This window comes from Phasianus colchicus, chromosome 11 (assembly GCF_987193195.1).
Source record: "Phasianus colchicus chromosome 11, bPhaCol1.hap1.1, whole genome shotgun sequence".
NCBI lineage: Eukaryota > Metazoa > Chordata > Aves > Galliformes > Phasianidae > Phasianus > Phasianus colchicus.
In genome coordinates this window covers 4,404,799-4,421,933 of record NC_143446.1, presented here as the reverse complement: position 1 = coordinate 4,421,933, position 17,135 = coordinate 4,404,799, and the positions used below count along the sequence as shown (strand labels likewise).

The 17,135-nt window shown below is 37.0% G+C and overlaps 1 protein-coding gene across 3 annotated transcripts in view; it reads right to left on the bottom strand.

Annotated features, from left to right (window-relative positions):
- The window catches only part of IARS1 (isoleucyl-tRNA synthetase 1), a 100,446-nt gene that overhangs the window by 68,235 nt on the left and 15,076 nt on the right, over positions 1-17,135 (bottom strand). For all 3 annotated transcript variants that reach the window (XM_090148041.1, XM_031609216.2, XM_090148040.1), the window contains 6 exons: positions 16,117-16,264; positions 14,181-14,268; positions 10,355-10,415; positions 8,786-8,881; positions 4,033-4,155; positions 2,559-2,650 (listed from right to left, as the gene is read on the bottom strand). In XM_090148041.1, coding sequence (XP_090004167.1) covers positions 2,559-2,650; positions 4,033-4,155; positions 8,786-8,881; positions 10,355-10,415; positions 14,181-14,268; positions 16,117-16,264 — 608 coding nt within the window. The remainder of the gene's footprint in view (positions 1-2,558; positions 2,651-4,032; positions 4,156-8,785; positions 8,882-10,354; positions 10,416-14,180; positions 14,269-16,116; positions 16,265-17,135) is intronic.

The window sequence follows — 17,135 nt, the reverse complement described above, 5'->3', positions numbered from 1 at the left end:
AGATTCAGTTCTCTACCGTAGAACAAAGTGAGAAATCCTCATTACTGAGTTGTTTTCCATTAATACAAGTTAAGGGAAAAACCACCCATCCAGACCTTAAAGCAGAGATGGATGCTAAAAATAATTTAAAAATCCTTTCTGCATAAACATTCTTCTATCGAAACTGAAGGTTGTTTGTTGTTTTCTTTTAACCCTTTCCTAAACAAGCTAGGCCACATTCTTGAAGACAAATATAGGCTTCCTGAAGACCAGAATATATTCCCATACATAAGACAATTAAATAACGTTTGCTAGACTTTTATATATAAAAAAGAGAACAAGCAAATGAAATCATAAAAAAAATGAAAGGAAATGGAAAAGGCACCAATATAATCCCATCACTCATGAGTGGTTGTGGCAGTGATGTGGGCTCATTATGTTCATTATCTGAAAATGGTTGGAAGCCAAGGGACTGCTATGGAGAACACCTCCTTGTTCTCATATCCCTTCCTACACATCGACTTTTGGATGCTGTCACAGGGTCTACAGGGATACGTGCCTGTTTGGTCCAATATAGCACAACCACTCCCACTGCTTCCATAACGCCGTCCTTTAGCTCTAACTTCAAATCTGTGCTTTTTCATTACCTCACAAAGGACTAGCATTGACAGACTCAACTTACTAACACTACAGACTGAAAGTAAAAGGCAAAAAATAGCATAGATTCCATAAACTTAATCTATTTCAAACAAGAGAATAAAATCCCCTTTTGCATGTTACCTTCCACTTCTCAACACAATAGTGTAACTCTCAGAATTCCCAGACAATCACACTGAAATAAAACCTGCTATCTCTGAGCAGCAGAGGACTGGCCTTTCTTCTGTAACTAACATCTGCATTTCTTAAAGCAGTTTCTCTACCCAGCATTCCTGGAGTCTTCACAGAGTATATACATTAAGGGTAAAACTGATTTTCAAGGACTAAGCATTTAAATAAAGATAGTGAGTTCAGACAAAAAAAATCAGGATGATAAAGAAAGAGCAGAAAGCACCACACTAAGGGCACAATCACTAAAAGAAGAAAAAATTCTAATGCAAATAGCCAATTTTAACAACTTAAGAAAATTTGCTCTTCTGCAAGGATAAAAGAAAACTTCACAGTGCATGCTAAAGCCTGACAGTCACCTATTCAGCATCATCCTATCACATACAAAGATGAATTCTGATTACTCAGGACCAGCACATCCTTTGGGGAACACCAGTGGCAGCATGTTTCCTTAGATGTGTGTCCTTTAGAACTTCAGAGGTAGAGAAGTACTGGAGCAAACAGCCTGTTCCTTAGCAGTGATACAACATTAGCTCTCTCTGAAATGTAACCTTTGTACATGAAAAGCTCAACGATAACATTCCTCGTGGACACTACATGCTCCAGGCATTTCTTGTGCCACTCTGGACTGCGCAGTGATTTTAAACAACTTATTGTGATCTTCCATTTTCTTTTAATTTCAGAAGTAAATGATAGATTACTGACCACATGCCCTTAAAGAATGCTCTTGGTTTTGCTTAAGAAAGCAAAGCCCTGCATGAGTCAGAGACAGAGCTGCCCAGTGTTAATTCCTAATAGGATGGCACACAGTAGCTACCACAGACATCTGGCTGTCAAGCTTGTTACCTATGCTGCTTTCCAGAGTTGCTGAATCACTTCCTTCCAGAGCTGTTAAACCACTACCTAGACTACACAAGCATTCAGGTTAGCAAGATCTCACAAGTACATAGAGCAGTTTTGGCTAATCATTTTCTTTCAACAATTCCAATAAAGAAGAGTTCTGGCTAGAAATTGTCTACTGTGTACTCACTTAGGTGACACTGCTGTTCTCACCTTTAAATTTTCAACTTCAGTTAAGAGAAAATTACTGCATAACATTACAACAAGACAATTAAAAGAGGATCCTCTGATGATATTAAAAAAGAGAAATAACATATTTGGAATCCAACAACTCACTGGTTCCAGAAAAAAGCAAGTAAAATAGTACAGTAAGTAGAAAAACCTGATTCCAAAGTTTTCTTACATTAATCAAAATAACTTATAACTATGTTTGAAGTCAAGAACCACTCTTCTACTTTTAGCATATTCCAATTATGGTTTGATTTCTGATGGAAACTAAATGAGATTTTAAAGTAGATTCCATTATTCTGCTCTTCCTACCAGATAATTTGCTGCTAGGTGCTGCCTGCAACTTATCATCAATCAACAAGAATGTCAACAGTGTGGCAGGATTAAGTATGTTCTACAGCATCAGCATTTCTATGTAACTAGTTCATTTCAGAAGGCCACGACTGTATATTCGAGTTGTGACAAAGAAAATAAAAGCACTGTAGTTTCTGGCTGCAGTTTAAAAGCTGGTAACTCTTGAAGGACTAAACCAAAATTGCAGTCGCTCTAATTCAGTACGCTTGATCCCTTTTTTTTTTAGTGATGTTAAGCCAAGGAAGTTAAGTGAGAGGGAAAAGGAGGCAAACCTCAAGAAGTTCCTCAGTTACAACCCTCAGTCTTAAAGCCACATGCACTTCTCTCCTTACCTCCAGCAGAACGGATAGCTGTGTTTGTAACTACTGCTGTGGACCAGCCTGCCTTTCTCCTTCAGCAATTTAATGATGTTCTTATCTGCATCCTGAAACAATAGAGGAAAAGTTTTCCTTGGATAACAAATTTCACCATTTCAGTAAGCTATTACAAGGTTAATCTCCAATACCTAACAAAAAAAAAATAACGTGCAAGTAATTCAATATCTAGACAAAAATCCCCCAAATTGCATATAATTCATACATTTACTGTAGAGGCACTGTGAAACATTACATTTGAAACGTTATTTGCTCTCCAAATCCTTATGTAGATCAGTCCATTTTCCCCTTAGCTTTTTTCCCCTCCACATACACTGTACTGTGTAGAACTTCATTTTTTTTGTAGCACTGCTACACACCAGAACTCACATCATTACATCTTTGATTAAGTCTTCTGATTTTCCAGTAGAAATCCACACAGTGCCTTTTATCTGATGTTCAGAACTCACTGTAACACATTCCTCTAGAATGTGACTACAGTTACTGAAGCTACACCATCTTTTGTAACACCTGACAGGATTTTACAGTTTATGTTGGGACTGAAAGCTGCACAATAAGAGTTAAAGGCAACCTATTGGACAAACACTGTCAAAATGAGATTAAGAAAGGAAAAAGAAATCACAGTATACAAAGATTTTTTATTTTGCAATATTCAGAATCTAAAAAAGAATTCACCATTATAAGAACATTCTTCAAGCTCAGATTCCTATCAGCAAGAAGCTAAACATGCAGCCTCCACTACTCCATTATTTGCCTCAATATGCAGGAAGTAATGATAGCTGTTTGAGTTCAAACACAAGACTTCAAGCCTGTTCAATTGGAACAAGCCATCAAATTGTAACAGTGGGAAACCATGACTGAAAAACAATTTATTTGCTGAGTGTATGAGGCATTCATTTTTACAGATTTGCCTGTAACAATCTAGAGTTCCTCTGGGTATCCTTTCAGATGGATTCTCTTTCATCTATTAGCAAGTCAATTTGTGTTGCAACATGTCCCACAAGTGGGAAAAATGACTGGATTTCTCTCCATTAAGAAACTGCATTAAACTATCTGGCTGGTATAAACTTAATTATGACATCTGTGAATTCAGTAAGCATCCAAAGGCAAGGCAGGCACACTTACCTAGAGACTGCATACGTAACATTTCTGTAGGAAACTAGCAAAAAGTGTGATTACTGCTACTAACATAAACAAACACACCTCGTCCCTTTCATTACAAGATTTACAATACTACTTATGTTTCAAGGTTGGGGCTTTTTTTCAGATATTTTAATAAACAAATCTGCCATTGTTGCACATTAATAGACATTTTGATTTTTCCAGAGGCACACTGAAGACAAAGGCATAAAGGCAAAGATAAGAATGCTTCTAAAGCACATATACTCTACCTTGAATAAAGGAATAATTTACTATCTCCAGATTCACTGACCTTCACATACTGTCCAGCAAAATCGGTCACTTCAGCTGTGAAGCAGCCTGACACATCAACAGGACAAACTGGGGCAGAATCTTTCTGGATAATATTAAAATCCATACAGACTCTGTAATCATCCTACAAAAGATACAAGCGCCAAGTTATAGAAGACTGAAATATCAGTTACATTATCCATTCCAGAAAAAAATAAATATTGAATAAGAAACATGACGACTGGGCAAGAATAACGAAATACTCAGCTTTCACTTCACAAAAAAAATGCTTAAGAAATGTTGTACATACACTTGTATTTTTATTCATTACAGGAATTAGGATTTCTTCAGCATACGTGCACATGCTTCTGTAGACACACATTTACAAATATACACGCATTTATGTATAGAGATGGCAGGTTGTTTTAATCTCATTCTGAAATTACACATAAGAATTCCCTACTTCTGAATGTGTTAATGACCTGAAGTCTTGAAATCTGTATTTCTCAATTTTTTGGGCCCATAGGCAGCAATATTGATCAACCACCACACATGGACAACATCACAGACTGTTTTCCTGGCCAGCTCGTTTAAGTCTTTAATTTACTGTAGCAATAAGGAGCACAAAAGAAAAAAAAAGCCTTCAGGACAAGAAAGTCATTGAAAGCTTTTCAGAAATGTAACTAAGAACCAATGGTACCTTCAAAATGAGAGATCAGAACAAAATCATAAGGGGACTAGCAAAGTTCAGACTAATTTCAAGCTTGAAGTGAAGCAAACACATCTTAACCAATTACTATTCCAGATTACCCACTCTCTTTCCCTAAAGGTGGAATTTTTATTAGGGATTGGAGGGGAAGGGAGAGCAGGGAGGTTGCAGATTAAACTCTCTCAATACATTTGCAGAATCACTTAATTTTCTCTCCTCAAAGAGCAAGGTCCTGCTTAAGCCTGCACCAATGCAGGTTGTTCGAGTCTGACAGGTTCCTGTACTTCTGCCCTGACCAAATGGGGAGCCAACCACTGAATTCAGGGACAGAAATGGAGCGGGTTTGTTGTGGTGTGAAATGGAACCTAGAGTGATCTTGCCTATCTAAACTGGCTGTGACTGAACTTTCAGACTCCTATTTGCTTAGAGCTCATTTACCTTTGATGAAACAAGCACACAACAGCTACTTCATAGGAGCTGCACTCTAAAGTATTCTGATCAAGTCACCTTGGTCAAGGAGATCTTATCTGAATAAAGTGCTCAAATAAGTGTTAAATAAGCAAGCATCTCACAGCTAGCTGAATTCTCCTTTCATAGATGCAAACGATACCGGCAAGCCAGCTATGGGTGGGACAAAGCAGGGTTTCCAGATCCTCTTTGCAATCTTCTTGGTGCACCTTCAGCACTACCCACCATCCCCCTCAAGCCAGGTCTGGTAAATGTTGCCAATATTTCATAGACCATGCTGAAATCCACAGTAATAGAGAAGTTAACTGCTTCAATGCATCACATGCAGAAATGAAACCCCATCTCAGTTATATCACTCAATTACTCTACAGATGACAGTTTCTGTCCACTTTTCAGTTACTGTGGACAACCATCACAATTCTTCAGCCTCCATTCGGTCAACCAGTTATTACAGTCAATAGATGACTTAAGACAAGCCTATTCTCAGTTGACCTTTCACCAGCTATTATTGCTGAGATACAGCAAGCAGACTGCAGCGTTAATTTGTAGGCCAGATGACAGAACTAACATCAACCCTGATTTGGCAATGAACCGTAAAAGGCTTTGAAGAAGCAGCCAGCAAAGAGTATATCAAAGCCTGGCACACTGACAGCCCAGCTAAAACATAATAACGAACCTTCCACTTCGCAGGACCTAGGGCAAGAGGTGGTTCAGTATGGTTTGCATCACCAAAGCAGCCGGTGATATATCAGGAGTTTCCTTTCTTTTGAAAAGCTTGGAATTAAATGTAAAAGCTCTACAAACTGAACTTCTATTTGATTTAATGGGGACTTGTTTCAGTAATCACAATCCAAGAATACATTCAGGCACATGCAGAAAACCACAAGTGCTAAGCTTCACTGGAAAACTACAGTAAATTTCAATTATTTCCAGGATTGAAGTCACACTGCTGGTCACATGCTTTTTTAAACGCCTGAGATGATTACATCCTCTAGAAGATTACAAAGAGAAGTCAATGCCGTACTTAAAATGAGTGAAACAGAAGCTATTAAAAACTCACTGATGAGAATAACTCAAGGCTTTTCTACCAGAAACTTGAAAAAAAGGCAACAAAAAAAAAAAACTGCCAAAAGGTTTACCTGTAGCACCACTTAAAAATTAAGTATCTTTTCAACACATTGCAAAAGTAAAGTATAACAGGAACGAACCTAAGAACCATTTGTGATTCATTCTGAGCAAGCACTGGAAGAACGGGGTTTGCATGCCAACTAAAACATTTCTAGAACTCGATGCAGACACATCTACCTATGATGAAATGCCTGAGCAGCTGGATTGTAGTGTCATGTTAATCTACAAGCAGAATGAGTTTTAAAAGTCTTTATGCAGGTACGTCTTTCCCTATGAGCTTTAATTTTGATTTCTCTTGAACTAAAAAAATGTAATTTTATACAGTATTGCAGCTTCTATCTGGCAAAAACATCAGACAAGACAATGAAACAACATATCATGGAACTAAACAAAGGTGAAATTTTACTACTGGAGAAAGAGCATCTAAGCTATCATCACACTGTCTACCAGAAAGAAGAATAAAAAACCCCTTGCTTTCTGTTTATTAAAAGAACTTGCTTATTCTGGATGGGGACAGATACAAGACAACACTTCTTGTAAAGGACCGTGCTCTTTTTCTCCTCTGAGCTTAATCTCCTGCTCCACTTACCCCCTTTTCCTCTTCCCTGCTCTCCTTTAACACACAACATTGAAGCAAGTTGCAGAGAAGCCAATTAGACAGTCCTACCTATAATCAAGAGTTCTCTTTCTTTTTCATCTAACACTGCCTATTTAAAAATGGAAACGTTTAAGTCAACACCATGTAATACTCAGTATTTTGTACAGTGCCTACTGTGATGAATTCCTGAACCTAACTAGAGCCTTCGTGAGTCCTTCTGAATGAAAAGAATCACTGGACCATCAAAAACAGAACTGTATGCACCCCACAAGAAAAAAAGCAGCAGCATCTCATACAACATATTCTACATAACTTCCTTCTAAGGGCAGCATATCATTGCCTCAGGTCCACACCACACAATTTGAAGTCTAGACGCTCCACATGTGTCAATTGCTAATTTTATGATCTTAGTGTACTTTTCACTTACATAATTATTCTGTGCATCTTCTCTTCCCTTGTAATGCACATACTATACCGCCACGTTTTCCAAACCCCTCATTTAAAAAAGGTAATTGTTGACTTCCTGGGAGAGATGGAACATTCTTTTTTCCCCCTTCTGTGTTTATACAAGTCTTTGTGGGCTTGTAACTGAACCAAACAGAAGATGGCAGATAATCCTTGGACTAACTGGCCAGCTAAGCTTTCCAACAAGCTGTTTCCAGTAACTAGAAAGTACTGTGAAAATACACTACAAAGCAACACAGCAGCCAATGGAACACTTCTTCCAGAGCTCCTCTGTTATTAGCAGCATTCCCACTTCTATTACTCCATGTTCCACAGCAAGAGTTCTCTCATCTCAAAACCAAGACTGTTCTCTCACCCCTCAGTTAAGATCCTGCAGGATTTAGCTATAGGGGAATCTGAGGCTCAGGTAGTGCAATATGCTTTAGATTCTTTGAGGCACTTTACCAGCCACCATGAATTTCTCTATTAACCAGGAATACACTGCCCAATCTGATTTTAAGTTACAGCTGTATTAAGGTAGAACATATCATATCAACGTTCATCTTGTCAAGGAAAACAGAACAGCACAACAGATGCATCCTTCAAAAAATGCAGCAAAAAAAGGACAGAAAGATGGGATATTTCACATGAATACAAAGAGGCCTATTATTAATGCCAATGGTTTCTGGAAACTATAATAGAGCTTGCAGTACAGGGACTGCTAATTGCTGGACATTGGCAGTTATTACAGGTTTTCTGAGGGCATCTTTGGATAATGGTTGAAGACAAGACACTATACAAAAGAGACAATGAATCTAAACTAGTGCTGCTAATTCCTATGTCTAAAAATTGATGAAATTCATGAAAAAAAAAATCCCTCTCAACCTATACAAGAATAGACTGAGAGAAAGAAAAATAAAGTTGTTCAGTAGACAGAAAAAAGAATGGAGTTCAATAAGGGATAAAGCCTCAAGAAAGAAAAAGCACCCAAAGCATTTTTTCAGGTATTCCAAATACACAACAAGTACCAAAATTGACAGATTGAAGAGAGGCAATATACTGAGCAGAACTACAGCTACCATCCAAAATTATCACTTTAAGCAAATTTTTCTATTTTTCAATGTTAGCAGATTGTTTATTCCTGAAGCTCCAGACTTGGAGCAGCTAAGATTAATGACGTTTGGGAGATACAGTGGTGAGAGCACTTCATATATCACAACAGTAACCAAAACAAGGGATATCTGAAATCTCCACTTTAACACACAAGGGGAACAAGTGCATGTAAGAGCTCCCTAGAACACAGTGTTTCTAAGTAGCAAATTGAAGGGTTACTTGATTTCATAACCACTGTCAGTTCACAGTATCTGGAAAGCCAAGCCATGTGTACGAGAAGAAATTGAACATAACAGACACGTAAATCATACTCACAGCACCAAAATAGGGGGCCTGATGAACAACACCCGTGCCTTCTTCCTCCTTCACATAACTGTCTACTAACACAGTAAAGGCACCTTTATCTTTGCACTGTAAGACAAAAATATGCTTTTCATATATACAGCAAACCAGAATTCTTAAGAATGCAGGAAAGCTACTGGTAGTCACAACAGCTTCAGAAATAAATGACACACATTACAATGTGACATTCTTAACACTATGTATTTATTTCCCATGGCTAAAACACTTGGACACTTCATTTAAGCAGCATCAACTTTGATTAAATCTAAGATCTCTCCATAAGGCTGCAGAGCCTATTCATCTTCAAGTCACAGCTCTTCACAAAGTTCTGTGTTTAACAGAATACAAATGAGTATACTTGTGTAAATGAGGATACACTCAAGACATTCACTTTACACAGGCATTCACTTTACAGAAGTCTCCTTGCATTTTTACATTAGAAGGTACTGGAAACTGTACCTTCTTAATATTTTTTTTTAAAGCTTTTCTTTTATAATAAGAAATTCTCTTTATTTTCTCCAGAGAATAATGAAGTGGGAAGCATAAAAGAATTCAAAAAAATTTGCAGTGTGATCACATCTTTATTTTTTGTTATCAACATACTATTTTCTATTCCTTAATGTAAAAGTGGTAAAAAAAAAAAAAAAAAAAAAGCACTGCAAACTGTTACAGCTCAATCAGATATGTTACAAAATATCTGGCATGTCCTGAAGATGGATATTTTAGGATTAGACATCCATTCTAAGAAAAACTGGTATATGCCCATCTGTTCCTTAGGAAGTACAGCAGGACTCAGAATCATTAATCCATTCTGATCCTTTATACCTGCAGTCCAGTTTATCAGATTCAGCTTAGCTTCTGACCTTCCTCTAGAAATAACAGGTCCTGCTGTCTACAGAGGTTTCCCCAGCTTTGCTGACTTCAGCATATGCTTCAGCACAGAATGCAGACACAAATGACTGAATCTCTCGCCTGAGTTAACAACTGCTTGTCCAGCAGCACTGTAATCCCTTTCAACTCTTTGAAGAATTTAACCAATTTTTAGTAAGCATTGTTCTTGTATTTTTAATACGTAGTCCTCTACTTATTACTGTTTCTTATTACTATATATATTACTATATACTACAGCAACACACTCTATGGTGCTATTATCTACAGACTTACACAGCACTTCGATGCTGCACAGTCAATCCATCTCATGAATATAAAGTCTATGGAAATTAAAGGCAAAAGACACAAGCTCACCAGATGCAAGGCTGAATGCTGCTTATTCAGCAGTGCTTACTGAAAGCCTTGCTGTAATCTGAACTCATGCTACTATTCACCACTCAATTCTTACTCTGGGTATATTTATAACTTAAGGAAAAAATTTTTAAAAACTGCCTTCTGTTTTTCAACCTTTCACTAGCATTTTGAACTACTTGAATTAAACCTGAGTTTTCTTATTAGGACACAAGGTTTTTGTAATATAAACAAGAAATGCTGTGAAACATTTTAACTTCTGTCATTGTGTGCTGTGACAAACACCCAAATTCATTTTACCTGAATAAAATATTCGAAGAGTGGTTTATACTTCTTGCCTTTTAGAACAATGCCAGGAAACCTGAAGAGAAAAAAAAAGTACATGAACACAAATGAACAACATGAAAACTGCTTGGTCCACTAGAAAGGGAGGAGTTTCCCCTATTTCCCCCCATACGTAACAGAACCTGACTGCATATACTTCCCATTTCTATACCTCTTTGACAACTTAGATGGAAACAACATGTCTTAATGCATCTCTGCTAATAGAGAACAGGTACACCTCTACCAATGGCCTTCCAATGAAGAAATCACTTAAACTTACATAGGAAGTAAGCATTGTTATGAGTTTATTTCTCACAAAGTTCTAGGTGAGGAGCTTCTGGATATAACACGATAACAAAGCACTCGCTATAAGCACAGAACTAAATAATGTTCCAAAACATCTAGAAGCTGTATGTACAAAAGATGATGCTTCTGAGAATTACAGTGTTTGAAATCCTAGATATCTTATCCTAACCCTATCATTAGGCATCTACATTTTCCAAGGGCATCTGAGAAGATCCAATACAGACAGAACACACTGAGAAACCAAGCCAAGACGACACATAGCCTGTAGATTTGGCTCTCTTCAGGCTTCCAACTACAGGTGGCAAGAACGATGACTGGGTTGCTCACACTCTCCTAAGAAGACTTGAATCTTGCATTTCAGAAAGAAGCCTAGCTCAAATACAGCCTCATCTAGAAGATGAGATACCTCTCTGGATGTGCCACAGCTGTGGTCTTTTCCTATACTCCTCCTGATTTACACCCACATCTTTCAAAACCACTGGTCAAACCATGCAACATTTGACTACTTGAAAGTGAAAAACTGCTTGAAGATTATTCCACTGTACAAAAAGAAGCTCAATCAATATTTAATGCCAAGTTAAAGAGCATGTCTCCTCAGCTTGCTATACACAATATCTGCTAAAAAGGGGATTCTTCTATTTTAAGGCACAGCTTCATGGATGGCTTAAGTATTTTACATTACAAACAGCTTTAGGAATGTTTGAGGTGCTTAATCAGGATCAGATGAGAAAACAACATCCTAGTGCTCATCCATACAGATGTGGGAGTATTGAGACACAGATCAAGCACTACAACCACACACAGTTAAGTGAAAGGGGTAAAAGGGTCGTGGATCACATTCCTGATTTTCCCTTTTGATTTCTCAAATATTTTGTCATCTAAGTCCTGACCTTGAAGCTAGAAGTTTATACAATGCCACCTCCTTGTGATCTAAGTTATGCTACTAATGGAAACTACCTTTACATCACCATAGTAACCCTTCACTTTCAAGTGATCAGAAATTGAGAATTGAAAAGGAGACAAAACTGCTGGAAAATAGCATAAAGCACTTAAGAGTTTAACATGCAAGCAGACTGAAATGTAACACAAAGTGAGAAGAACACTCATCAACTATTTCATGTTCACCACTACTAAATGGCCAAAAACGGGGTTATACATCAAGACAGATTCATCTGTGCTGAGTAGCAGAGATGATTCTGATGAAGACAGTAGTCCTGTCTAGTGAAACAAAGAAGAAATATTCCAGTTTTCTCTCACACAAAAAAACACTATCTGCATCTGACTTGAAAAAGGAGACAAAAGTAGTCAAGGCAGGTTTGAAAGAAAAGCTGGAAGTATTCAGGAAGACAAGATGACTTCAGATGCAGAATGTTTTCAGTGTAAGACCATTCCTTGACTTCAGTTTACCACCTGGTATGGAGCAAACATCAATTTCTCCCCTGAAGGCCTAACAGCCTGAAAATTGAGACATGGGCCAGAAGAAAAGAAGTGAGAAGTAGAAAAAGGAAAAGTTCATTCTCATGAATTTATGTGCTCTAAGATAAAAATGTTCAAAATATCCTTTCAATTACCAGCTACCTCTTGTCTCACATTTCACATTTGAGAACTGATTTATTACACAACATAAAAACTGTAGTATGACAAAAGAACAGTCAGCTTGAGAAGACTATAGCACCAATATAGAAAGAAGAAAAAGCTACCACTCTGCAAGGAGAATACAAGTTGCCAGCACCCCTATGCATAGGTACAGAGAGGTAAGAGATGAGAAAAACAGACAGAAATTTCAATTAGCCAGGCATGTAAGCATCTACAACAATCCTACGTATGACTGTCTTAAAAAGGAAGTACAAAACTTTCACTTCCCAATTTTGAAGAGAAGAAAAAAAAAACTCTATGAAGAGGCTTAAATGTTTAGTTCATTTCTTGATACATGAAATGAATTATGGCAACAAGCTGAACTCACATTTGCAGAATTCCAGTAAGAGAACAATTTAGGATGACAACATAAGAGACCAAAAACCTCAATGCATCTATACTGCTTATTTTCAAAGTCTAAAAGAAATGCATTCAAATATTTAAGAAAATAACAGCATTTTTGGTAGAACAAAATAACACAGACATTTTTGGAGTTCTGAGGACAAAAACCCCAGTCGGACCAGCATAACAACTTGATTACATTTAGTCACTGAATACTTTAAAAAAAAGTGAAGTGGCAAAAAACAATCAACATGAATTTGTCAAGTATAAGTCATATCAAAGCAAATTACTTGGTTTGTTAGGCAAACTGAGCAGCCTAAATAGCAATCAAGGAGATAGATCCAGGGCATAATGACAGTAAGGCTTCTGACACCTCCCCACATCATTCTGCTCCATGTAGAACACAAAAACATTCTAACTAAGTGACCACATGCTCACATGGATGCAGAACCATTCCAAGGAACAAAAATAATAAAATAGTTTTGATTCAATATTAGGCTGAAAGAAGATTTCCATCATTTTGACAATATTCAATGTTTTATTGACAACTGAAGGGAGAAACAAAAAACAGGAAACAGACAAATCTGATTAAGACAATTAAGCCAGGGATGCTGAGGGGAGGGAGGAAAAAAATAAAATCAATGCAAAAATACAAAGTAGGAATTACTCAATTGTCATAACATAAGACAAGAGAGTAGAAAATATCTTTAACTAGTGTTCCAGCTGTATATTCCTATCATTCAATGACAACATTCAATTGCTTAGTTAAATAGAGGCAGCCTCTTTTCACGTGTATGCATGCACATTACATCTATTATTCTAATTTGAGAAAATGGTGTAAAACTTTTGACTGCTTGAGGTAAAAGATAAAAATAACTATTACCAGGGAATAAGGGTCATCATTCTAGTTCTTTTTTGTTTTTTGTTTTTGTTTTTGTTTTTTTAACTACTGCCAAACACTGAATAAAATGAGCATCAATGCAAACATCCCTATTTTTCAATTCAAATAAGACAAATAAGCACTTTTCAGAAAGAGTAACTGCCACCAACTATATAACTTGGGTAGATGATTCTATAGAAAGTATTTGTTTGCTGAAGGGAATGGTTTTACTCTTGTCCATTTCCCTTCAAATATTTCCATGACTTTTGAGATGTTTTCCACATCCGTAAATCTTGAAAACTGGAAATTGTATAAATTAATAACGTTCTTCATAAGAAAAAAATAACAAAAATAAACCAATTGAAGTACAGACTAAAGAACATTTGGGGTTTTTACTATGAAACAGTAAACCAATCAAACTCATATGAATACTCAAGATCAGATCATCCTAGCAACTTCCAATCTTTTTCACAGATTTTCTTTAAGATATACATACATAGTATCACCATACTGGGAAATTCACCCTCAGCTAACTTCAAATTCTTTAACCCTCAGCAAAATTCAACTTCTTAAAACACTTAACTTCTGAGCTATAAAAATACTGTAAGTTAACAAGTGTGTCATAATTTCTGTACTTGCCTGTCCAGTATTTCGTATTCACTGTCAGATTTGTATAGTGCTATCAGCCTGGATTCCATCAAGATGTAAATCTTTCCTGTAGCCTTATCTAGAACATAAAGCAAAACAACAAGTTATATATATCCCAGTTTAATACCCTCATTTGCACCACTATAAAAACTTCTGTTTATGCAATATGGTATCAAATGAGCTACAAAAATGTCCAGAACACTCCTGCTGATCAACTGCTACTTTCCAAAGCTAAGCTTAAAGAGACACCACAGGAGAAAACCCAATACAATGATTTTCAATCTCTTTATTTTCTTCTTGTTGTTAAGAAGCAGTGGTACCCTAGCTCGCCTACTGCCACTGTGCCAAAGAACTGAAAAGTTTCAGCACATGCAACTGAGCCAGACCAAAACAATTAGAGGCATTACGGGAAGCTGGGTAATTACCAAATAAATATGACTAACCTGACATTTCTTGTAACGACTGTACTCCTTTTTGCTGTCTTTCTGAAATCTGTTATTCCAATCAATTTTATGCTTGGATTTCTTCATAAAGGAAATAAATTAAAAAAAAAAAAAAAAAACACATTTCCTACCCCTCAAAAAACCCAATCTCTGAATTTTGACCACAAATATCACTCAAACTTCTCCTCAAGGGATTTTTATGGGCACATTTAGCGTTTGTTCATTATCACAGACCTCTAGCTGCCATAAAGCTGTCGTGTCCTTCTGTCTTCCTATAAATACATTCACTGAAGACAAGACGCAAGGAGCTCTGAAACCAGCAGCTTTCCATGCAGATGTAGGTGTTATTCCTGAAAGCTGTCAATAACTCTTTCGAGCTGACCAAATTTATATCAAAATTTCAGAACGCCAGAATAAATTTAGCTCTCCCATAACACAAAGAAAACCCCAAACACCTGGACTTTATTGTAAGGAACTCTTCAACTTTTCATATTTGCCACCTTAGGCAATAATTAAATTCATGTGTTTGTGTTGGAATGGGAAATTATACCTTTGGCATTTTCTAAATCTGGAATAAATGCCACTGTTAACTTGAATCTTCATTTTTGTTTACATACACTGAGAAGTCAGAAGAGGTCAGAAGTTTGGAAGAACCTGAGAACAGCAATGCAAGCATGCTTGTGTCCAAAACCCTGCTTTTTTTTTTTTTTTTTTTTTTTTTTAAGTTTTTAATAGATTGAAAAATAAAGAGGATTGCATTTCAAGACTAAAACAAATACTCTGTTGCCAACTGACAAACCTGGAACTGCAATTGGAAAATTATTTGAAATAGTAACATGAAAAGCCAGAGCTTACATTTAGGCAGCCTACACGGTCTGCTGCATGTAACTCCTGACATACTGGATGCTCTCTTGGAAGAGACTGTTCAATAGCCCAAGTCATTTAGCCAGTGATAAGTAACTCACCTACAAGTAAGCTGTAACAATTGCTAAAATGCACCCTTACACTAAAAAAAATAAAATAAAACAACATGGAAAATCACAGCACCTCGCTTTACATTTGTGCTAAATAACACAAAGATGTTCAGTTATTGCAACCTAGTTGTCATACACTGGTCTGAGTCAGAGCTCCAAGAACAGGGGAAAGAAGCTAGGGGCCCCCCAGTCACACTTCCCTGTCCTTCAAACACTGTGTGACTTTAAGAGACCAAATAAAACATTCTTCTTGTTTATCATTTCAGCTATCAATACGCGTTTGGGAACAGCCCTCAGAATGCACATAACTGATAAAAAGAGCAGAACAGTTAGAAACCATCAGCCACATAGGAAATATATCTCCTCATCTTCTAGAACACTGATCCAGTCCAAGCAAAGCACTGTACATCTGGCATAAGTAACAGGCTATCAGACAAGATGTAAGTACACATTCAAAGGCACTGAAGAAAGAAGTGCTTGTTACATGTATCACCTTCATTTAACACTTGCCTCTCAATTTTACATATTGTAGTTCTGGGTTAACACAAAGGGCCAGATTGCTAGGTAAAGTCCAAGGTGTAGTGGTCCAAGCAACAAGAGAGACGCCTGCATCTTCAACCAGTGGGAAACTCACAATCACTGAAGGGTCTTGAACATCCTTAACAGGAAAAATAAAGTGAAAAGAAAACAGAACAACACATTTACTACATGTGCTAGTGAAAAAATACAAATCAAATTGTTACTGCTGGTGCCATCCATTGCCTTGCAACTTGCCTAGTTTATCTCTGTAGTGGCAGAATGTGAACAGGCAGCATAAAAAAAACCTGAAAAGAACACCAGTCACAACATCCCATCATTATACCAGTGTACACTATCAGCCTGACAAGGCCACTGAGTTCAACACTGGGGTTAGCAGTGAGATTTGGAGAATTAGGTGCCAAAACACCAGAGAGCTGCCTCTCATAATCCCTTTTTCTAAGTCTGTAATTAATCTCAACTGTCAAGGCTATCAGCAGCTACAGCTACAAAGAGGTTTTTCCCATACATTCCTGTATAATCAGAGAACAGGAAGAACAGCCATCATTTGAGAAGAGGCAGTATCTTATTAAGAAACTATTATTAGGAAGGAAAAAATAAAAGTTATGGGTACCTAAAGAAAAACAAAAAGTACATCAATATACAAGAGTAAAAATCTCAGGGAAGAGACAACCCTTGTCATCAGCTCTATGAAACTCAGCCTCCAAATGATTCAAAAGAACCCCCTGAAAACAAGTTTTTCCTTCAGCTAATTACAATCCTATTTGGTCACTTCATATTTCCTGTATTTGGAAAAACAGATTAAACAAGTCTAACCTTGCACACATGAAGTGTTCAGTATTAATTTTAATTGTCAAATTAAAAAAAAAAAAATAGATGTCTCATGCATAGATGCTAACGATACAAATAGGACCTACCCCTCATCACTTCTAGTGCAAGGCACTCTGAGTTCCATCCAGCATCATGGAACAGTTAATTGCATCACAGGACAG